This window comes from Mastigoproctus giganteus, chromosome 10 (assembly GCF_048544385.1).
Source record: "Mastigoproctus giganteus isolate SK-2022 chromosome 10, ASM4854438v1, whole genome shotgun sequence".
Taxonomy (NCBI): domain Eukaryota; kingdom Metazoa; phylum Arthropoda; class Arachnida; order Uropygi; family Thelyphonidae; genus Mastigoproctus; species Mastigoproctus giganteus.
In genome coordinates, this window is record NC_143584.1 from 85,881,507 (window position 1) to 85,905,920 (window position 24,414).

General features: G+C 39.7%; 1 protein-coding gene across 1 annotated transcript in view; it reads right to left on the reverse strand.

Annotated features, from left to right (window-relative positions):
- Window positions 1-24,414, reverse strand: part of LOC150079133 (annulin-like) — a 289,306-nt gene that overhangs the window by 126,479 nt on the left and 138,413 nt on the right. Inside the window, exons 6-8 of the mRNA XM_090382437.1 lie at window positions 20,995-21,105; window positions 4,383-4,557; window positions 1,202-1,340 (exon numbers count right to left, since the gene is read on the reverse strand). Of these exons, the coding sequence (XP_090238563.1) occupies window positions 1,202-1,340; window positions 4,383-4,557; window positions 20,995-21,105 (425 nt within the window). The remainder of the gene's footprint in view (window positions 1-1,201; window positions 1,341-4,382; window positions 4,558-20,994; window positions 21,106-24,414) is intronic.

The window sequence follows — 24,414 nt, forward strand, 5'->3', positions numbered from 1 at the left end:
AAATTCAAATTGAGGAAGGATGGTTTCAGAACAGATGAATGGAAGTTTACCTTTAACCAACAGGTGACTGATTGCTGGAACAAGCTTCCATCCATTGTTGGAATAAATTTAAGGCAGAACTAGAAAAATTATTGGAGGGGATGAACAGGTGAAACAATAATTTCTTTTTTTTTTGGCTAATGCTGTATAAGCTTGCTTTCTTGCATCATTTGGCACTATTAACTTCAATACTAATACTAACTGAAATTATGGTATGAATGTTTCCTTCGTTTAGTCCAATAGACTCCTCAAATAAAAGTTTTGAAAAATGAGATGCAAATAATGAGAAGTACAGCGTAGTTATTAACACTTGTTGATAGTCAGTTATTTTTTGATGACATTTTAATTCATGCTGCAATTTACAAGACTTCTGATTGCTTAATGTGTAATTTACAGTGTCCCCTAGTGAACAATGTGGCCATCCAATACTTAGTAACAATATGACAATCAATAGCCCCAGAACAATAATTAACAGCACCCCCCCCCCTCCACTCCTTATACTTGGAAAAATCTGTCAAATTACACCTTTAAACCAAGCTTTTCATCAACTCTATTGTCAGAATAATGGTTGTGAAGAGAGGGTATTAGGTAGTTGATGGTCGGTCAAATAAAGAGGATAATTAGCATGAGTATGGTATCATTTTTAAACCATTCCATCAAATTTTGGTCACCTATCACCTACGGAAGTGGTCATTTTAAGGAGGTGGTCGCTAATAGATGAATAGAGGTTTTACTGTAACATGCGTTTTTTAAATTTTTTTAATAATATTCATATACATAATAAGCTATTAGCTACTACTCTTTACCAATGCACATGTTTTAAATTTTGTATTAATGTTCTTTTAAATTGGAAAATGAAAGAGACTAAGACTGATGTTTCTATTTTATGTCTAAAATGCCTTTTTTATAATTTCCTGAAGAATTAACTTTATTTTGTTTGTTTGAAAATCAAAGGTGCAACAAAATGTCACATTTTAAAATAATGAACTGGATTTTACAGAGTTTACTATATATTTAAAAAGGAATGGAAAGAAAAATAATTTTTAAAAAATAATAACATTATATCAGTTAATTTCACTGTGAAATAAAGTGATGATGGTCAGAACTGCACAAAAGAATATCAGTAAAAGAGGAAAAAGATTAAAAATATTTCAATACTTACCAGACAGAATCCACATTTAGGTTATCCACAGGTCTGCCCTCTCCTGTGAAAAATGAATCTACAGTTAAGCTGTTATGCGTATCATGTGCACAAGAGAAATTTGTCACACTACGTGCAGGAAGACCAAGTGCTCGGCATACTGGAATGAATAAAAATACTTTTAATAATATTAAATATTATCTATCGGGTCTTATTGAATTTGCGATAATACAGTGAATTATAATCACCCCCACCTGTAATGGACTATGCCACATAGCTCACAGTATAAAAAGCCAAACAGGTTCCTGCACAAGAGCAGTGGTAATTTACATCTGGTTGTGCAAGTCAAAGTGATAAAGTAGCAGTTATGGGACATAAGTAAAGATATCACAGAATTTCAAAAGGGTACAACTGTGGGAACTCATACATCAAGTGCTTCCATATTGAAAATGGCATGTCTTGTCAGTTGCTCATAGCCCACAGTGGTTAAGATGTGCAAAGACTGGCATTTAATGAGTCAAACCACTTCCTTCTGACAGAAGTGCAAAGGATTACACAAGATGGATGTTCATGGTAAACAAAGGGTGCAGCATGTTGTACAGGCTCAATGGCATGTCACTGTTCGACAGTTGACATCACAATACAATATGATGAAAGCAAGAAAAACATCCTAAATGAAGACGTGCCACACACTCAAACATATGGAGTGTCACAGCAGACGACCCAAGAAATACTCTCCACACCACTGATTGTTGATGGTGAATGCTGTGGAATCAACACCAAACTGGTTTGTTTGTTGTTTGGTTTTTAGGAGCATTAGCAACTAAGGCCATATTGCTCCAGGGATATGCAGTGGTCATTCCCTGACCTTTCCACATCCTCTGTATTTGGTGGTCACGGGCTCGAACCTCGGTCTAATCAAGAAGCGTGTGCTACGCACTGCTGCTCCTGCCCACCTGACTACCGAGGCGCCAACCAAACTGGTTGGACACTGGAGGACTGGAAACAAGTGTGCTGGTTGGATGAGTCCAAATACCTGGTGCAACAACCGACATTTGCGTTAATGCATGACACATGCAACACAAATATATGGATCCATCGTGTATGGTGCCCACTATCCAGGTAGGCAGGAGTGGTTGCTTAATATCAGCATGTTTTGATGGGAAGAACTAGGATCCCTGGTACATATGGACCAATGTTTCTCTAGTGCAGTGGTCATTCCCTGACCTTTCCACATCCTCTGTATTTGGTGGTCACGGGCTCGAACCTCGGTCTAATCAAGAAGCGTGTGCTACGCACTGCTGCTCCTGCCCACCTGACTACCGAGGTGCCAACCAAACTGGTTGGACACTGGAGGACTGGAAACAAGTGTGCTGGTTGGATGAGTCCAAATACCTGGTGCAACAACCGACATTTGCGTTAATGCATGACACATGCAACACAAATATATGGATCCATCGTGTATGGTGCCCACTATCCAGGTAGGCAGGAGTGGTTGCTTAATATCAGCATGTTTTGATGGGAAGAACTAGGATCCCTGGTACATATGGACCAATGTTTCTCTAGTGAGGTCATCTGTAAGCTCTTAGGAGACCATGTGTGCCCTTCCATGTTGCATTATTTCCCAGACAGAAACAAGATCTTCCAAGATGATAATGCGCCATGTCATCAGGCCGACACTGTATACAAGTGGTTTGAGGAATGCTGAAAATATCATTCATCTTACTTGGCCTCCAAATCCAATTGAACACTTGCGGGTTGTTTTGGAACAGGAAGTGAGGTGTATGAGCACCCATCATCTATTCCAACACTGTGGAAAGCTTTGCAGGCAGCATGTCTGTAGATCCCTGTGAATGTCTTCACACATCGAATAGCAGCTGTTATCCAATCAAATGGTGGCCCACCATGGTATGCATGGATATGTTCTTCTCAAGTTGATGTGCCTTGCAATTAAATGCATACCTTCTATCATGTCTGTCTTTAACATACTTTGTAATCCATGGTATGCATGGATTACAAACCTTATGTATTTACTAAATTTATTTATTTATTTTAATGACAGTACTTAGTCTAGAAATTTCCCATCTGGATAACTGGTTAGGTCTGGAACTCTCTGCACAATTGTTCAATAGCTCCCCATTATCCCACAGGAGCTAGCTCTAGCTCTCAAACATAGTAGTAAGGGAGGAATAAGACTTTCTGGGAGTATAAGTACCCCCAGCAGGTCCTGTACTTCCCTTACCATATGGTAACTGACTGCAAATAGATTAGTTCAAAGCAGTGCAAAAGTCAGTTCTACACATACTTCCCTTCAATTAACAGTTTACCAAAATAGTTACCACTGCCTCAACAGCATCAGCAAATATTCTTGCACCTCTCCTATTCAAATATCGTATCCCTATAAAAGCATTACAGCTTCTTCTGTTAACAAGTGAAGGCCGTACAGAGAAAAAATTCTAATCCATAAGCCTTGCACAATCTCTTTTCAGGACAGAGCTCACTGACACAACTTGAGCCATAAACTCTCCGCATCATGCCAAGGTAAAATTCTAGACATGTTCACATTGAGCACTAACTCACGGCTTTTTCTCAATATCACCTAATGAAGCAAGACCTCTGATTTTCTATGTTTAATATTATTAATATTGGCAGATATCATTTTTTGTGCACATAAAAGAATATAATTTGTCTGCAAAGTTATTAACTTTTGTACCTGCCACACATACCTGGGTCTTGTTAACCAAACCGAGTTTTCCTAATCTCATAAGAAGACTTCAGCATACTAGTCGAGGTGTTCCCAACTAGCATGCTGCAATTTTCTACTGAAATTGCTTAGTCTATTGGTGCTGCTTGCTTAGTCGATGTTTACTCTATTGCTGATGCTTGATTACCCATTGCTTACTCACTACTGATACATAAGATATTGATTACTCATTACTGATGCTTACGATATTGCTTATTCACTGCTGATGCTTATTCAGCAGTGAGTAAACAATGAGTAATTAACAGGAATTAGCATCAGAAATGTGGTGTCCACTGGGTACCTGAAAAGATCCCTGATTTAATTCTTTCCAGGAAAATCATTAACTATCAATAAGGATTATTCCTATTAACTTTTGAAATTTCATATTACTGTGCAAAAGAAGTTTCAAAAAAAAAGTTATTTTAAGCTATAAATGTACTAATCAATGAAGATACCTACTTGTAGTACAAACACCAGAAAACACCCAACACTGCCCATATTTCACTGGTTTCTTTGTTTTATAGAATTTCTGCAAAATTGATTCACTACCTCCCCAAGAAGATGGAGATTGGCCACCCTTGAAATCTCCTGACCAGCTACCAATAAGAACTCCAACATCACCATGGGCATTTACCTTTACATTAAAAATTAAATATTGTAATATGTGTGTGTGAGATATTAAAAAAAAAATCTGAGAATTTAAAAATAACTGTGATCAATTAATATCCAAGTTTGGCAATCATACTTAAAAAGCAACAGTTGATAAATAACTAGCAAATGTGTTACTATGCCCTTTCCATTAACAGCCTGCCCAGTGCCGGATTAAGGTATGGGCTAGTAGGGCCCTTGCCCGGGATACCATTCATTAAGGGGCACCAAAAGCAGAAGAACGAGGCAACAATATATATATATATATATATATATATATATATATATAGTGGATTCCAGTTATTTGGGCCACCGGTTAATCGGGGCAGCCGTTTATTTGGGGAAAATCTTAAAAAACAGTACCCAATCGAGAAAATAGCTAGGGTTTACTTCACTTAATTGGGACAACATGCCGTTTAATCGGGGCAGGAGACTGCAGCACTGGAGATTACCCTACGATTGTCTCAGACCGTACCACGTGGTTCGGTTGGATTTCTGGAGGTCACGACCATAAAACAATAAAAACAATTAGCAGTCACCTGTTTATTGGGCTTTTCTGTTAGTGCAATCTATCATAAATGGATAGTAAACTCGGGTCTTATTGAATTTGCGATAATACTGAAAGCTGGAATTCTGTGGGTTATTATGGTGAAATGTGTTTACACTTCTCCGTTCTCACTTGCGCGTATCATGTTATTTGAAATTTGTGTGTGTGCTGTGTTCTTTGTTATTGATTGCTTATCTTTTTACTGTTTTAAATTTTAACCCTCAACCACAAATGTCAGTGAACAGAAATGTCAACTAGTTAGTATGTACATATTATAGTACGTATTAATTATTCCGATTATCACGTATATTCTTCCAATTTTCACATATCATTTAATTTTTTAATTGGTAAGGTAATAAAGGGTAAATTTGTGCTTAATATTTCTTTACTTTTATAGCCTGTGGATAATATTCCTCCTATTTTCGCTAATTAGAATTGCTGTTTAATAGAATTAAAATTCAATTCACAAACGTGATTACAATGACCGGCGCTCACTACACATCGTATAGTGAACAGTACTTTATTATGGTGACTCCATCATAACGTGATTTGATTGTACAGTGAACCAATTGTAAAGCAGGGGGTCCATTGTATTTTTAACTTTTTTACGTGAAACTTTGGATAATTGGGGCAGCTGCTTAATTGGGCCAAAATGCACTAGTCCCGATGTGCCCCAAATAACCGGAATCGACTGTATATATCCTTAGTAAAGGGCGGCAAAAAATAATCCTGTCCGGGGCGTGGAAATACTTTGGTCTGGCACTGAGCCTGCCTTTAGTAAGAATCCCTTCATAAAGTACATTAAATGAATTACCAAGTTGCTAAATAATTAAATTGTTATTAAAAGGGCAATTATTCCAAAATTTCTGATTTATGATTCAACAACAATGCTGTCCTTCAGCATTATTGATTTTTGCAGATTTTCCTTTTAATTGAGTCAATAACTAAAGAAGTGATGCAGGATCATCTAGACAGGAATGCCGTTATGCTGTAGTTACAGCATGGATTTGTTAGGGGAAGATCTTCTTGGACTAATCATACCAGATACTATGATGCAGTAACAAAGGAACTGGATGCAAAAAATAATTTCGATATTAATATTTGACATTATATAATTTTTATATCATATACTGGGATTTCAGAAAAGCAATTAATACTCTTGCACATAAAAGCCAGCTGTAAAAATTGAAGCAGTGTGGAATTAAGGGAGACAGAGTGGTTGGTCACTGCTCTTCATGGACTAATGTTATTAGTACAGGGTTCAGTTAGTTATGAGGATTAATAGTGGCAAATGATGCAAGAAAGCAAGCTTATACAGCATCAGCAAAAAAAAAAAAAAAAAAAAGTTTCCCATTTCACTTATCCATCTCTTCCCAAAGTTTGCCTAGTTCTTCACTGAATTTATTCAAGCTACCCACTTCCACAATATCTTCTGTGGAAGACATTGTGGAAGTGGATAGCTTGAATAAATTCAGTGAAATTCAATAAATCCAGCAGAACAAACTTCAGACAGATGTTTGTTCTAGCAATCAACCACCTGCTGGCTAAAGGCAAACTTCCGAACATCTATTCTGCATCCATCCTTCCTCAGTTTTAATTTATGCCACCTCACGTGTAATCTGAGCAAGAGGAAGAATCACAACAGCATTGAGCTTTCTCAATCCATTCAAAGCCTTAAACATCCCAATCAGGTCATCTCACAGGTGCCTAGTCTCAAGATACTAAAATTTGCAGAACTGAAGCCTTTCTTGGTAAGAGCACCCCTTTGTTCCCCTCACGAAATCTCGTTGCCTTTCTTTGTACCTGCTCCAGCAGTATAACATCCTTCCTAAAATGAAACCTCGAGACCTGCATGCAGTACTCAAGATGTGGTCTAACCATTGCCTTATATAATGGAATAATCACCTCCTTGTCCCTGCTACCAAAATTCCTGTATATCTTTGATAAAACACCATGTCCTGGCAGACAAGCAGACAAGCTGTCCTGGCAGCTTGTCTGCACTGCTCAGAGAACTTCATATCAATCAGCACAATTATCCCAAGGTCTTTTTCATTTTCCACCACCCTGAAAGAAGTGACATACAGTTTGCATTAATCTGAAATTGTTGCTACCCATGTGCAGTACTTTGCATTTGTCAATGTTAAACCTCAATTGCCAATTGAGAGGTGGCAAATGAAGTTTAACATTGACAATAAAGTACTACACATGGGAAAAAGCAACCCCAGAGCAAAGTATCAACTCTGTGGTACTACACTGACAGTGGTAGAGAATGAAAGGGACTTGGGGGTGGTTGTGCAGGCAGATATGAAGTTCTCTGAGCAGTGCAGACGGGCTGCAAGAGTAGCTCATGGAGTATTGTCAATGATATACAGGAATTTTACAGCAGGGATAAGGAGGTGATTATTCCATTGTATAAGGCAATGGTCAGGCCACACCTAGAGTACTGTATACAGGTCTGGAGGCCTCATTTCAAGAAGGATGTAGAGCTGCTGGAACGAGTACAGAGAAGGGCAACAAGATTAGTGAATGGAACAAAGGGGTGCTCTTACGAAGAAAGGCCTAAGTTTTGCAAATTACAGTGTCTGGAGACTAGGCACCAGCGAGGTAATCTGATAGAGGTGTATAAAGCCTTGAATGGTTTAAGCATGCTCAATGCTGATGGGATTCTTCCTCTAGCTCAGAAAAATCACCTGAGAGGGCTTAAATTCAAATTGAGGAAAGACAGATGTAGGATAGACGTGCGGAAATTTGCCTTTAGCCAGCGGGTGGTTGGTTGGTGGAACAGACTTCCATCCCTTGTGGTGGAGGTTGATAGCCTAAATAAGTTTAAGGCTCAGCTGGACAGGTATTGTGAACGAACAGAGGGGTGAAGTGGAAGTGGGTTTTTTTTTTTTTTTTTTTTGGCTGATGCTGCATAAGCTTGCTTTCTTGCATCAAATGCCTCTGCTAATGCTAATGCTAATTTCTCAGCACAACTGCCTAATTTTTCTACATATTAGTTGAATACCATCATTACTGTCATTACCCACCGTGCCAACCTTTCTATCATCTGCAAATTTAGATATTGTCTCATATCCCTTCATCAATATCATTAATAAATGCAGAAAACAACGATGGTGCCAGCAACAAACCCTGGAAGTTTCCACTGATAACGTTAGTCCATGAAGAGCAGTGTCCACTGAAAACAACTCTGTCTTCTCCCACTCAACCATCCCTTTAGCCAAAGTAGTAACTTGCACTTAATTCCACACGGCTCCAATTTATACAACAGTCTATTATGCACAACAGTAACAAAACATTTCCTGAAATCAAAGTATATTATATCAAAATTATTTTTAGTACCAAGTACCTCTGCTTCGGCATAATAGTATCCAATCAAATTGGTCAGATAAGACTGCCCATTGAAAAACCCATGCTGTAATTGAAGTATAACTGCACACCTGTCTGGATGGTCCTGCATTATTTCTTTAACCAGTGACTTCATTATGGTTTGATGTTTGGTTTTTAGGAGCATTAGCAACTAAGGCCATATTGCTCCAGGAATATGCGGTGGTCATTCCATGACCTTTCCACATCCTCCGTATTTGGTGGTGACGGGCTCGAACTCCGGTCTAATCAAGAAGCGTATGTTACGTGCTGCTGCTCCTTCCCACCTGGCTACGAAGGCGCCTCCATTATGGAACAGAATTAAGTTAATAGGTCTGTAATTACACATGTCATTTTTTGTTCCACCCTTTGTGCATTGTGGATACATTTGCACAGGGCTTTTTTTTGTGACGGTATGCAACAGTACAGCGTACCGGCACCTTTTTTACAGCGTGCGAGCACGGGTGACACGCCTAGCATGCAGTCAGTGTCAGCCATGCCAGCTGCTTCCATCTATTAAGGAGATCACGTGACAATGGGCGGAGTCAGCACCCGTCAATCACCGCCGTATCGCTAGCAGTCTGGAAGGGGTACCCGTTTCTGAATCTCGACCAAAACTTCATTATGAAATTATTTTTACTTATTTTTTTACTTGGTACTTACTGTATTTTTACATTTTACTTATTATTTTTTATTTATTAAATAAGACTCACCTTTGACTTATTTTTAATATACTTGTATAATAAATTTATGCATAATAAAATTGTGTTAATAAAATTAATGGTCGAGATTCAGTATCGGATATAGCGTACCAACTGCTAGCGATACGGCCATGATTGACGGGTGTTGACTCTGCCCAGTGTCACATGATCCTTAACAGACGGAAGCAGCTGGCATGGCTGACACCCACTGCGTGCCTGCCATGTCACCCGTGCCGGCACGGAATTTTTCTTGATAGCAAAGAATGAGTACCGGCACCTATTTTTTTTACAAAAAAAAGCACTGCATTTGAATATCTGCAGCCCATGGGAACATCCCATGAATGCAAGGATGAACTCATATAATTATGGGGATTGATTACCTCCTTTACAGCCTCCCTTAATACAATTGGATAAATCCCATCAACCCCAGATGCCTTCCTTTCATTTAACTTCAGCAATTTCTCTTCCACTTTCCTCTCAGTTATTATAAAATCATTTAGCTCACTGGAAGAGTTTAGTAAACTTCTGGCATCGAGTCCCCTAAAGAATTCCTCGTGTGTGTGAATGTAGATACAAAATATTTATTCAGTCTTTCAACCTCAGCAGGATTATCAACAGTTAAACCATCGATATCAAGTGGACATATGTGATTCATCCCCTTACTTCTACACTGAAAGGACAGAATGTATGGGATACCTGGTTCCTGGGTAACGCGACGCTGTCACCCCTCTCGGTAGTGGACAAACTCACTACTTGACAGGTATACAGGTACACTGGATTCACACAGACAGTAATTTGATGTCAGTATGGATAAACATCATCAGTTAACCGACTTTGAAAGAGGGTGATAGTGGGTGCCCGATGCATTTCACTCTATTGCAGAGGTGGTACAGAAATTGCACCATCCCCGTTCAATAGTATCATGCATGTATCGGGAATACACCATTTCCGGAATAACATCTCATCGTGAACAGCGCTGTGGGTGGAGAAAGGTGGTGGATGGGATGAATGTGGCCATTGACGTCTGTCTCACATTATTTCAGGCAAACCGGAGCACGACAGTAGCACAAATCACCACCAAGACCATCAGGCAATCATTAGCCACAATAGGTTATGGGAGCCACCGATCCACTAGAGTCCCATTGCCAACACTGAGACACAGGACTCTATGCCTCAACTAGGCGAAAGAACATCGGCACTGGACCTTGGATGATTGGAGAGAGGTCTCCTGGTGCGACAAGTCCCATTTACAGTTATTTTGAGCATATGAGAAGATGCATATCTTGCAGAAACCGCACAAAGTTACGCACCTGTCATGTTAACAAGGAACTGTTCAGGCAGGTGGATGGTCGGTAATGGTCTGGGGTGTGTTCAACTGGCACACATTGGGACCTCTGGTACGTCTAGACACATCTCTGAACGGTCCAGGTTATGTGCCCATCCTTGTAGACCATCTGCAATCCTTCATGGTCATTGTGCACCCATAGAGCAATGAATTGACTCTTCCAGCAGGACAATGCGCCTCCCCACAGAGCCGTAATAACTAGAACATGGTTTGAAGAACAGTCCACAGATGTTACCACCATGGAATGGCATCCCCATTCACTGGACATGAACCATGTGGAGCATCTTTGGGATGTTGTGGAAAGGTCTGTTCAAGCTTTGGATCCTCCACCCAGGAATGTGACGGAATAAGGGACAGTGGTGCAGCAAGCATGGATGGAAATACCTGTGGAATGCTTTTGTGAACTAGTGGACTCAATGCCGTGCCATGACTGCCCTTATCAGGGCAAAAGGTGGGCCTACCCATTACTAGGTAGGTATCCCATGATTTCTGTCCACTGAGTGTAGCGTTTCCAGTTATTTTGTATTTTGTATTTGTCTTATTTTGTCTTTGTATTTTTTGTATATTTTAATTTGTATCCTTCACCAAAGATTTCTCATAATCTGCCTAAGCTTGTCTAACATCCTTTGTGACTTGATTATAGACTAGTTTATATTTACCACAGGCATCCGTATCGCCTGATAATTTATATGGCTCCCATACATTTCTCTTCTCTGTAACAAGTCTTGTTATTTCATCTGGCACCCATTTAGGTCTAAGCCTTAAATGGTATTTCTTAGTAGACATGATAAACCTAGTAGCTTCTATGATTATTTTGTTGAATGCTTCTCATTTAGAATTTGCTAACATCAACAGCCAGTCCCATTGTACAGAATTTAAAAACTGTCTAAGACCATTGTAGTCACCTTTACAAAAGCAAACACCCTTCTCTTTACCCCTGATGGTAGTTACATCTTTAAGTAAATCCCACATTAATACAGTGTTGTCATTGCCACCTAGTGGTTCTTTTATCTGCAGATTCTTAATGCATAATTAATCACTGCTGATAATCACATCAGCAGTGATTAATTATGCATTAAGAATCTGCCTCTCATTTTGCCTCTCTACCATGCTGCTGTAGAAAACAGTCATCCAATAAATCCACAAAAGCTTGCTAGTGTGTGAATAAACAACCCACAAGTTCTAGTCAATATCCGGAAAGTTAAAATCCCCAATTACAATCTGATTTACTGGTCCATTCTAGTTCAGAGCACATTGCTGTTTTCTATATTTATAAATGACACTGATGAAGTTATACCAAGTTTAATGTCTGAGTTGTAGATGATACAAAGTTTGGCATAATGGCTAATGATAGTAATAAAGGTACGTTACTACAACAAGACCTAGAAAAATTTGGAAAATGGGCTCAGAAATGGGAACTGAAGTTTAACATTGACAAATAGTAAGTACTACCAATATAGGTAGCAGTAACCCCAGGGGCTTATATCTGGTGAGTATGGCCATGGCACACCCAGGATTCTGAGCTGGATATAATCATTCTTCTTTTTCTTGGTCATTCTCTCTCTCTCTCTCTCTCTCTCTCTCTCTCTCTCTCTCTCTCTCTCTCTCTCTCTCTCTCTCTCGGGGTAATTCAGAAATTTTTTTTTTTTGGCTAGTGCAGCAAGTGGCGCTGTCCCCTGTAAGGCTACCACAAGAGAAGGGCAAGACCATCCAGCCCCACCAACTGGAAGTGTTTCCTGTGCAACTGTGCTAGTGACCACCCAGGAAGGAAGAAAACACCAACGCATGAAGTGGAGCATTGAAATGAATACGTACATCATGCAAGCATACTATGAAATAACCAGGCTAGAGACCGATATGACAATGTACAGATCGCGACTACATACCAAGTGGTTGGAACAATACCCAGATATTCAGGTCACAGAACAGCGATTAGCTGACCAAAGAAGGTCCATCATCAAGAAGAACCTAATAGCTCCTGCCATCTTGGAAAAAAAATCAAGCAGGATGTCAGCGATCAACTACAAAGCATAAAGAATATGGTCAATATGGAACCAAAGGAGGAAGAGCATACCATGGAAGCAGAGTAGGAACAGCAAGAAGAAATACAACCAAAAGTAGCTGAAGTGGAAAGAGATGACATCATGCTATCCAGAATAGAAGATGGGTGAAAGGCTCTAACAGAATTCGAAGGAATGGACCCCACAAGAACCCACATGATACCTAAGCAGAGGCCAAATAAAATCCTGTGGAGAGTAACAGAACACCTCAATCAGCAAATAATTAGCATTAGCATTAGTAGAGGCATTTGATGCAAGAAAGCAAGCTTATGCAGCATCAGCCAAAAAAAAAAAAAAAAACCCACTTCCACTTCACCCCTCTGTTCGTTCAAAATACCTGTCCAGCTGAGCCTTAAACTTATTTAGGCTATCAACCTCCACCACAAGGGATGGCAGTCTGTTCCACCAACCAACCACCCGCTGGCTAAAGGCAAATTTCCGCACGTCTATCCTACATCTGTCTTTCCTCAATTTGAATTTATGCCCTCATAAATTTGAATAATGCCACATTAACTTGACAACAATGGTGCTGTTGTTGTTGTTGTTATTTGGGTTTTAGGAGCATTAGCAACTAAGGCCACATTGCTACGGAGATATGCGGTGGTCATTCCCTGACCTTTCTGCATCCTCCGTATTTGGTGGTCACGGGCTCGAACCCCGGTCTAATCAAGAAGCGTGTGCTACGCACTGCTGCTCCTGCCCACCTGCCTACGGAGGCGGCACAACAATGGTGCAACGCTGGAGGCTATCCACAGAGCCGTATACTGTGCTGCCACAGCAGCCACTAGAAACTCGAAAAGAAACAAGAGACCAGCAGCAGAAGAACCGAAAACAGAAGGAACCGCCAGCTTGGGAAAGAAGACTTCAGCAGAAGATAGAAGAAGTAAGAGTCAATATAGGTCAGTTGACCCAGTACCAACAGGGTAATAGAAGTAAGAAACTGATTGGAAAGGTGAAGAGCATCCTCAAGAGAGACAGCATCCACAGCAAATACGAGACCTGAAATCAGAGAATAGGAGAATACTTGGACACACTGAAACAGAACCTCGACGCACTCAGCAAGAGACTACGCCAATACAAAGAGAGCACCCAGAGGAAAATAAACAACTGAATCTTCAATGAGGACCAAAGAGCTTTTGGTCAAGTTACAGGAAACTGGATGAAGATGAGAAAGCAGAAAACGGACCAATTAAGAAGAAGACGATCGAAGAGAGTTCTGGGGAAATATCTGGAGCGGTGAAGTAAGAGCTAAGAGCAGAGCACCCTGGATAGAAGTAGAATGGAAGAAAATGAAGGACATACAAGAGATGAGAGAGTGGGAGATTCGAGAAGAAGTAAAACAGTCAATCAGGAACACCCACAACTGGCGAACCCCAGGAATTGATAACATCCACAACTACTGGTACAAGAAACTCACCTGCACACACAAGCACCTAGCAGAGCAGTTCACTCGAATGATAAGGCACCCAGAGACAATCCCAAAGTTTCTCACTGAAGGAGTCACATATCTGAAGCCTAAAGATGAAGATACAAAAACCTGGCGAAATACAGGCCAATCACCTGCCTCCCAACAATGTACAAGATCCTGACCAGCTGCATAACCAAGAAGATATCAGACCACTTAGAGAGTCAGAACACAATGGCTGAACAGCAGAAAGGATGCAAGGAGCAATTAACCATAGATGCCGCAGGCCTATGGAACAAGCCTTCAAGAAGCACCACTATCTATACACGGTCTACATCGATTACCACAAGGCCTTCGACTCCGTCCCTCATAGCTCGCTAATAGAGACCCCTGAAGATCTACAAGGTCAATCCGATAGTGACAAACTTCCTAGGAGCAACAATGGTGAAATGGAGTACCACCATTAAGGTCGAGAACATCACAACCAGGCCAATCCCCATTAGAAGAGGAATCTTTCAGGGAGCTGCTCTGAGCCCACTATGGTTCTGTCTAGCACTCAACCCGCTATCCACCATGATCAACAGCAGCAAGTATGGATATAACCTCAAAGAAGGAAGAAAGAACCTGTACACCCTCATCCACCTGATGTACATGGATGACATCACGCTCTAGGCAGCAACTGAGAAGCAAATACTCCGGATCACCAAAGAATTCAGCAAGGACATCAGGGTGGAATTTGGTCTAGACAAATGCAAGACCCACACACTGCACCAGGGAAAATTAGTTGGCCGAAACTACCAGCTGCTGACTGGTAAAGAGATCGAAGCTATGACAGAAGGAGAGACCTACAAATACCTGGGGATGATGCAGGCTGAGCAGTTAGAACACAAGGAAATCAAGAAGTGCCTGACCGAAAAATATCATCAGAGACTCAGAAGCCTGCTGAAATCAAAATTGAATGGAGGGAACATAGTTAAAGTCATAAACACCTATGCAGCTCCAGTACTAACATACACATTCGGGGTCATAGATTGGACTAACACCGAGCTAGAAGATATCATGCGAAAGACAAGGACAATGATGACCTCAGATCACAACTTGGTGATTGTCTCTTATCCAATGGAGCCTTTATCTCATGGCTATTCCCAACCTCGTATTGTTTGGCATTACAAGAATGCAAAATGGAATGACCTGCAAGATTTCTTTTCTTCTTTTCCTTGGTAGGATTACTGTTTCAAAACTTCTGATGTCAACGTTTGCTCAGATCGTGTCAGTGAAATTATTCTTGTAGGAATGGAATCCTTTATTCCACACTCTACTTTAAAATCTTGTCCTTTATCTAAACCTTGGTTTTCCAATAAATGTGCTAAGGCTGTTCAAGAGAAGAATGTTGCATATCGTAAATTGGCTTGTTTCCAATTCTTCAGTTTCATTTTCTGCCTACACCAAAGCTCGCAACAATTGTAAAGCAGTTATTAAAGCAGTTACTCCTGTTCTTTGCCACCTTTTTTTACTTTCTTATTCCAAAGATGTTTTTCCTTCTGCTTTATGTGAGATAAGACAGGACTGAGTTTTAGAAAGACTGAAATTAACTAAGTTATCTTTGTCCCACTGGAGAATTACCAGGAGATCAGCATTCAAGGAATTGGTAGGGAATATTTGAGAAGTTGGAGCTGTTTGAACAGGCTAAGAGTAAAAAACTTGCTTCTTGCCCTAATGGTAGCCAAGCATTCTGGTCTCTTGCCAAAGCTTTTTATTGGCCACAACTTTTGCCCTTCTCTGCTCCCACCTCTGTCCAAACCAGATGGTTCTGTTGTCACTTCAGCCAAGGATAAATCTGACCTGCTAGCATCCCATTTTTCTTCCAATTCATGTATTAATGATCTTGGTAAAACACCTCTCACCATTCCCAACAAGCTCCATTCAATGCCTCCTGTGGTCTTCCGTCAAAAGGATGTCAGAAGGATTTTGATGAATCTTGATGCTAAGATAGCTCCAGGTCCTGATGGTATTTCTCCACTTGTTCTCACAACCTGTGCTCCTGAACTTACTCCTGTTCTTTGCCACCTTTTTTCACTTTCTTATTCCAAAGGTGTTTTTCCTTCTGCTTTATGTGAGATAAGACAGGACTGAGTTTTAGAAAGACTGAAATTAACTAAGTTATCTTTGTCCCACTGGAGAATTACCAGGAGATCAGCATACAAGGAATTGGTAGGGAATATTTGAGAAGTTGGAGCTGTTTGTGCAAATCAAGGTTTCTCAAACTGGAAGGTGGAATGCAATGTTCTATCATCAGCAAAACTATGGATAAGATTTTTCCAGTCAGTGGAAGAAGGGCATTAATCTACAAGAGTGGGAGAAAGAACTAACCTTGGAAAACACCAACATTACCAGAGAAGGTAGAAGACACAGAGCCATCTAAAATCACCTGCAGTGAGTGGTCAAAGAGAAAACTGGATATACAATTAAAAAACACAGTTGGTAAACCCTAAAGATGGAAGCTTATTTAGAAGACCTTTATGCCAAACACAATCAAAAGCCTTTGAAATGTCAAGAGCAACTAATTGAGTTTCATCAAACTTTTCCACCGAATTTGTCCATAGATGGGTAACATGCAAGACTGCTACACAAATTGGAGCAGTGTGACATTGGAGGCAAATTGCTGCTATGGATAAAGGGGTGGTTGAGGGGGAGAAGACAGAGAGTGGTAATCAATGGACACTGCTCATCGTGGACTGATGTTATTAGTGGAGTCCCTCAGGGCTCAGTGTTGGGTCCATTATTGTTTTCTGTATTTATAAATGATATTGATGATGGTATATCGGGATTAATGTCCAAGTTTGCAGACGATACAAAGGTTGGCAGGGTTGTCAAGGACACTACTGACACTATGCTTCTGCAACAGGATCTGGAAAGGTTGAGCAGATGGGCTGAGAGGTGGCAAATGAAGTTTAACATTGACAAATGTAAAGTACTACACATGGGAAACAGCAACCCCAGAGCAACGTATCAACTCTATGGTACAACACTGACAGTGGTTGAGAATGAAAGGGACTTGGGGGTGGTTGTGCAGGCAGATATGAAGTTCTCTGAGCAGTGCAGACGGGCTGCAAGAGTAGCTCATGGAGTATTGTCAATGATATACAGGAATTTTTCCAGCAGGGATAAGGAGGTGATTATTCCATTGTATAAGGCGATGGTCAGGCCACACCTAGAGTACTGTATACAGGTCTGGAGGCCTCATTTCAAGAAGGATGTAGAGCTGCTGGAACGAGTACAGAGAAGGGCAACAAGATTAGTGAATGGAACAAAGGGGTGCTCTTACGAAGAAAGGCTTAAGTTTTGCAAATTACAGTGTCTGGAGACTAGGCACCAGCGAGGTGATCTGATAGAGGTGTATAAAGCCTTGAATGGTTTAAGCATGCTCAATGCTGATGGGATTCTTCCTCTAGCTCAGAATAATCACCTGAGGGGGCATAAATTCAAATTGAGGAGGGACAGATGTAGGATAGACGTGCGGAGATTTGCCTTTAGCCAGCGGGTGGTTGGTTGGTGGAACAGACTTCCATCCCTTGTGGTGGAGGTTGATAGCCTAAATAAGTTTAAGGCTCAGCTGGACAGGTATTTTGAACGAACAGAGGGGTGAAGTGGAAGTGTTTTTTTTTTTTTTTTTTTTTTTTTGGCTGATGCTGCATAAGCTTGCTTTCTTGCATCAAATGCCTCTACTAATGCTAATGCTAATGCTAATGCTAACATAACCCAGAATATCACTAGTGAATCAATGCCGACAGAATCCATACTAGTGATCATTAATCAGATGGAAAGTTTCTTGATAGTTTAAGAGTTGGAGGGTTAATTGATTTCTCCATTACTTTAGAAAGTAATGGAGAAATCAGTGCACTGGGATAATTAGATGGGAGGGATTTGTCACCCTCTTTAGGAGACTGGCTGGATATGAGCAAGTTTCCAAGAAGAAGGGAAAATATCTTTGGAATATAAGAAAGTGAAAAAAAGGTGACAAAGAACAGGAGTAAATTCAGGAGCACAGGTTTTGAAAACAAGTGGAGAAATACCACAGGACATGGAGCTTTCTTACCATCAAGAGCCTCCGTAGCCAGGTGGGAAGGAGCAGCAGTGCATAGCACATGCTTCTTGATTAGACCGGGGTTCGAGCCCGTCACCACCAAATATGGAGGATGCAGAAAGGTCAGGGAATGACCACCGCATATCGCAGAGCAATATGGCCTTAGTTGCTAATGCTCCTAAAAACCAAAAATAACCATCAAGATTGTCCAAAATCCTTCTGACATCCTTTTGACAGAAGACCACAGGAACAACCGAATGCAGTGTACTTGGAATGGCAGGATGTGGTTTACCAAGATCATCAATACACAAATTGTAAGAAAAGTAGGATGCTAGCAGATCAGCTTAATCTTTGGCTGAAGTGGTAAAAGAACAATCTGGTTTTCACAGAGGTGGAAATAGAGATGGGCAAAAGTTGCAGCCAATAGCTTTGGCAATAGACCAGAATGCTTGACTACCATTTGGACAAGAATCAAGTTTTTCACTCTTAGCCTGTTCGAAATCTAGTTTGGACTGATTAATAACAGCTTTATAATTGTTGCGAGCTTTGGTGTAGGCAGTAAATGAACCCGAAGATTTGTATGCAAGCCAATTGAGATATGCAACATTCTTATCTTGAACAGCCTTAGTACATTTATTGAAAAACAGAAGTTTTTCAATAAATGTACTAAGGCTGTTCAAGATAAGGCTGTTCCTGATTTATTGAAAAACTTCCGTTTTTCAATAAATCAGGTTTTTGGCAAAGAAAAATGCCAAAATTTTAAGGTAGAGTGCAGAACAAAGGATTTCATTCCTACAAGAATATTTTCATTGAAACATCAGAGCGAACATTGACATCAGTAGATCTTAAACAGTAATCCGACCAAGGAAAAGAAGAAATCTTGTAAATCAACCCATTTTACATTCTGGTAATTCCAAACAACACGATGTTGATAATGGCCACAAGAGGAAGGCTCCACTGGAGACTCACAAAGTTGTGATCTGAGGTGCATAGCGGACCATTCACCTCGACCATGTACTTAGAATGGTTGTTTGTGAGAAAAAGATCAAGCATGTCAAGGAAATTACCTCACTGTTAGGAAAGTTGGAAGAATGATAATTCAACAGATGCAGTAGAGAGAGAGAGAGAGAGAGAGAGAGAGTGGAAGATAAGTAATGACAGCATGTGGTAGAGAGAGTTTAAGCCAGAGAGGATCGAAAAGAGGAAATTACTAAGTGCCTTAGAGGGAATATCAGAACGAACATGTGCACAAGTACTGTCTTTGAAGCAAAAGTATCATACAGCAAATAATTTGGATAACTGAGATGGGCAGTCATTGAATCAATCGATAACTGGGATTCTGTCAGAAAAAGTACATGGGTTTGCTAGACTAGGTGGAAATGGACATCATTGAGATTGGAACTGAAACCACATATATATCTGTGAAATGAACAAGGAAGTGTTTGGAAGGTTTAGATCTTTTCATAGATAAGTTTGTTCTATTAGTTAGACAATTCATAATGTATTCAGTAGAAAAAAAGATGGGGAAGCCATGCTGTATGAAGTAATGAAATTTTTGAATATGGAATACACATGGCAACAATACACCCAGCTGCTTGACATAACATGGCCTTGACAACGCTTCACCACATACACACTACTTGGGCTCCTTCCAGTCACTATCCGGCAAAATAGAGAAAGCAGGATTATACACTAGCTGATCTGGAAGCCTCCTAAAAAGTTACCAATAGGTTTAGACTGGTTGACTATCTAGCAGCTGGCCTGCAAACACCATTTTAGAGCTTTACCCTTGAAATGTAAGGAAGATTGGATCTTCTTTAAAAAGCCTCAACTTATGGAAAATTTTCTGTAAGTTGAGACTTTAGCCGTTAAAATCTTTCTTGTCTATACTGTTGCACACAATCTGGCATCTCACATATTGTGAAGTTATCAAATAGCCTTGAAACAGCTATCTGGGTGGGTGGTGGTATCCACAGAGAGTAAGTAACAACAGTCCTCTCCACTTGTGAAGCTTTGCTTATTCGAGGTAGCGCAATACCATGCAACTCATTGTGAAGGTATTTACAATATGAGATATGATAAAATTATGCCACTTTCACTATTTCAGTGATTCACTTATATACAAACATGATGCTAATGCACTAAACTGTTACATTACTGTAGTATATATATATTCTGAATTAAATTATGGCACATTGCATTAGCAGTACTGTATGTATATATATATATGGCTTTTATATATATAAAGTTTGCATAGATGGAAGTGAAAAATACACCAAGTGCCAAGTACTGAAAGGGTGAGGATTTTTCTGAAAATCCATCAACTGAAACTGCATGTTTAATACTCATGATTTTATATTATATTTAATATATATATATATATATATATTTTTTTTTTTTTTTGACTTAGATCATACCATATTGCAGCGGTTACCAAACTGTGTGTGTCGCAGTGCCCCATGCAGCGAACTCAAAGGGGCACCATGGGATATTTTAAATTTGAGGGAAATAAAGCGATACTCAACATCTGTCAGACACTGCACGAACTAACAGCTCGAGGTAGTTCATAGTTTCAACATTACTTATTAAGTTGTTTGGACATAACTACTTAATAAACAGAACTGTTAGGTATTTCTTTTGGCAAAGGGGCACTGCGAACCAAGAAAGTTTGGGAACCTCTGCCATATTGTATTAGTAGAATTACATTAAATGTTCAAGTTTTCCTTGGTTTGATTTTGTGAACTACTAATATGATGACCATTTTTCTCATTCCCTTGGGGTTCCAATATAAAGAGCTTCAACTGTATAAATAAAAATATATATCTGAGTTAAACAAAAAGTTTATTATCACACCAATACACTTTAGTTTTGGATGAATTAGTGTACGATAAAATCAGGTGTAGGGAAAAACTTACCACTGCAGAGATATGGCGTGCTATACAAACAGGATTTCCCCTGCTAATTTTATTCAATTTTCCTACATGGCTGACTAAATAAATACAAGCTTCTAAAACATCCTCTTCAAACTAGAATAAAAAAAAAAAAAAAATTAATAAATTTTTATTATGTTTTTTTTATTAATAGTATTATAATTAGAAAAATAATGCAAAGAAGCAAATTCTCACACAAAAATATATATATAATAATAATAATTATCTTTACCCAATTCAATTGTCTAATATTTCTTCAAATTTATATCTATACATATATACATATATTTTTTTTTTTTTTTTCGTTTTTTTTTTTTTTTTTTTGGGAACTAAGATTTCAACGTGCGGGTGAAGATTTTATGGCTCCAGCAAACGCTAAGTTTTTGATAAATTTTTTTGGTGTTTAACCAAAAATTCGAGTTCATCGAAAATTCAAGATATCCTTAACGTATATCTCGAACTTGATAGCATAAGGTATAAAGTAAAACTAAATAGCGAAATAAGTAGCACTGTATTAGGACTCTGTTAGCTTAGTATAGTATGATCAATTAAATTATTAATCTTACATAGAAGTTAGTGCTAGAGCATCATATGTATACGTACCTAACTACTAAGTAGTTGAGAAATAGCATCATTTAAGTACATCTCATATTGTGAATACCTTCAAAACGAGTTATCATGATATTGTACTACCTCGAATAAGTAACGCTTCACCAATGGAGCATTACTTATTCGAGGAAGGTATTCACAATATGAGATAAAATTAAATGATGCCATTTCTCAACTATTTAGCTAGAGCATCAAGCACTAACTTATACGTTAGTTATCTTCCATGTAACCTGAGGCTATTGTCCTAAATGTATTATGAAATTATTAATCTTATTAATTTTCATTGTTAATTAAATTGTATTTAAACAGAAATCATGTCCTCAACCAGAGCAGCAAAGCAATGAGCACAAAGCTCATTGCTTTGCTGCATCCAGTCATTTTATTACCAGCAAAGGTCATAAAATTACTGGATGCAAAAAAAAAAATAAAAAATATTGTTCAAGGTATAGGCCTAAATGGATGTCAGATGAACTAATGTGACTCGTGGCAGAAGAAAAAAAAAAAAAAAGCAGCGGAAGTGATGTGGCTCCGGGGAGAACTGAAGGGACAATTCTCCAATGCATCACAGTCTAAACAAATGGGGAAAATCTGAAATGTTTGCAGACCTTTCTGGAACAGGACATGATCTAGGCAAGGAGAAGGTCTTTGTGTGTGCTATGTGCAGAGAGTGTCAAGAAATTAGGCACCAACTCAGCATTCTGATAGGTGTCTATGAGAGTTTGAACAGTAGGGTAGATGCCCCCCCCGAAGGAAATAAAATGGGGGGGTCCCATCAAGCTCCCAGTTGTCCAGCTCAACACCAGAGCTCACCTCTGTACATCAGGCAACACAGCAGCAATCTTCAGGGTAGAACGCACTGTTCCCGCAGGAGCTGGTTATTGTCGGTGACTCAATTGCCAGGGAAATGGGAAATATATTGTGCAAAAAGGATAAGTGAAATAGAACCAGGGTATGTCTGCCAGGAGCAAAAGTTGATGATGTTGTAGAGCAGATTGTTATACACACTGGCACTAATGACATTAAGTATAGGAGATCTTAAGACTTACTTAACAAGTGCAGGTCAAGGTTGAAAAAAAAAAAGTCACAAGTTAGGATATTAAATTTGAAAGTGTCTGCAATTCTCCCCAAACATGATAGCAAGGAGTATATGACGAAAGCCTTGTCAATCAATTCGGTCCTGGAGAGATTCTGCAAGACTTGTGGGGTATAATTTTTTCTCAGGGTGGTCTGTGCTTGTTAACAGGAAAGACTGCTTCTACAGGCATGGGATAAACTTAAATAGAAAGGGTGCTAAAATATTTTCTGATGCTGTTGATGTAGTGTAAGGTGGATTGGAAAACTGCCCGAAGGGATACACAGACTAATATATTAACAGTAGCCGCTGGCAGAGGTGAAAGTGATTCCTGCACTACTTCTTTGGAATGAGCAGCAGCCTGGGAAACAAGGCGCTGGGGATTTCAAGGACTGCTCGGAGTCATTACAGAACAAGTAAATACATGGGCTGTGTTACAGTAACTAAGAGTAAGAACGGGTGCATGTACACCAATTCTAGGAGTTTAGTACATAAATTTGATGAATTTCAGGTACTGGTAAAAACATTAAAGGTGGATATTCTTGTCACACAGATATAAGGAATGAAGAATTGGAAAATGGAGAGTACAATGTGTTATTGTTATTTGGTTTTTAGGAGCATTAGCAACTAAGGCCATATTGCTCCGGGGATATGCGGTAGTCATTCCCTGACCTTTCACATCCTCTGTATTTGGTTTGTTTGTTTGTTATTTGATTTTTAGGAGCATTAGCAACTAAGGCCATATTGCTCCGCGATATGCGGTGGTCATTTCGTGACCTTTCCGCATCCTTCGTATTTGGTGGTGACGGGCTCGAACCCCAGTCTAATCAAGAAGCGTGTGCTACGCACTGCTGCTCCTTCCCACCTGGCTACGGAGGCGCCTCTGTATTTGGTGGGCACGGCTCAAACCCCGGTCTAATCAAGAAGCGTGTGCTATGCACTGCTGCTCCTGCCCACCTGGCTACTGAGGCACCCAATAGTACAATGTGTACAGAAAAGACAGACATGATAGGATGGGAGGAGAGGTTATGCTGTTATTTAAGAAACACACAATCTAAGGAAGTGCATCAAGTTGACATGGGTGGACAGTGCAATGTTGAGTCAGTTGGTGTGACATGCTGGATGTCAATTTGATTATGTTCAATGATAAGGTCATAAAATGACTGGATGCAAAAAAACAAATAAAAAATATTGTTCAAGGTATAGGTCTAAATGGATGTCAGATGAACTAATGTGACTCGTGGCAGAGAAGAAAAATGCATGGGATGCATATAAACTATCAGGTAACAAAGAAGCAAATGGCACATATAAGCTGGTCTGTAATTAAGTCAAAGGAGGTTAGCCAGGCAAAGGCAGATGGCGCCTCCATAGCCAGGTGGGCAGGAGCGGCAGTGCGTAGCACACACTTCTTGATTAGACCAGGGCTCGAGCCCATGACCACCAAATAAGGAGAATGCAGAAAGGTCAGGGAATGACCACAGCATATCCTCGGAGCAATATGGCCTTAGTTGCTAATGCTCCTAAAAACCAAATAACAACAACAGCAAAGGCAGATTATGAGTAATTCTAGGCAAATTATGCAAAGAAAAACAGCAAATAATTTTGTACTTATGTACACTCAATAAGAAAGGGGATGAATCAGATTGGTCCAGTTGATATTGATGGTTCAACTATTGATGATCCTGCTCAGGTGGCTGACAGACTAAATGAGTATTTTGCACATA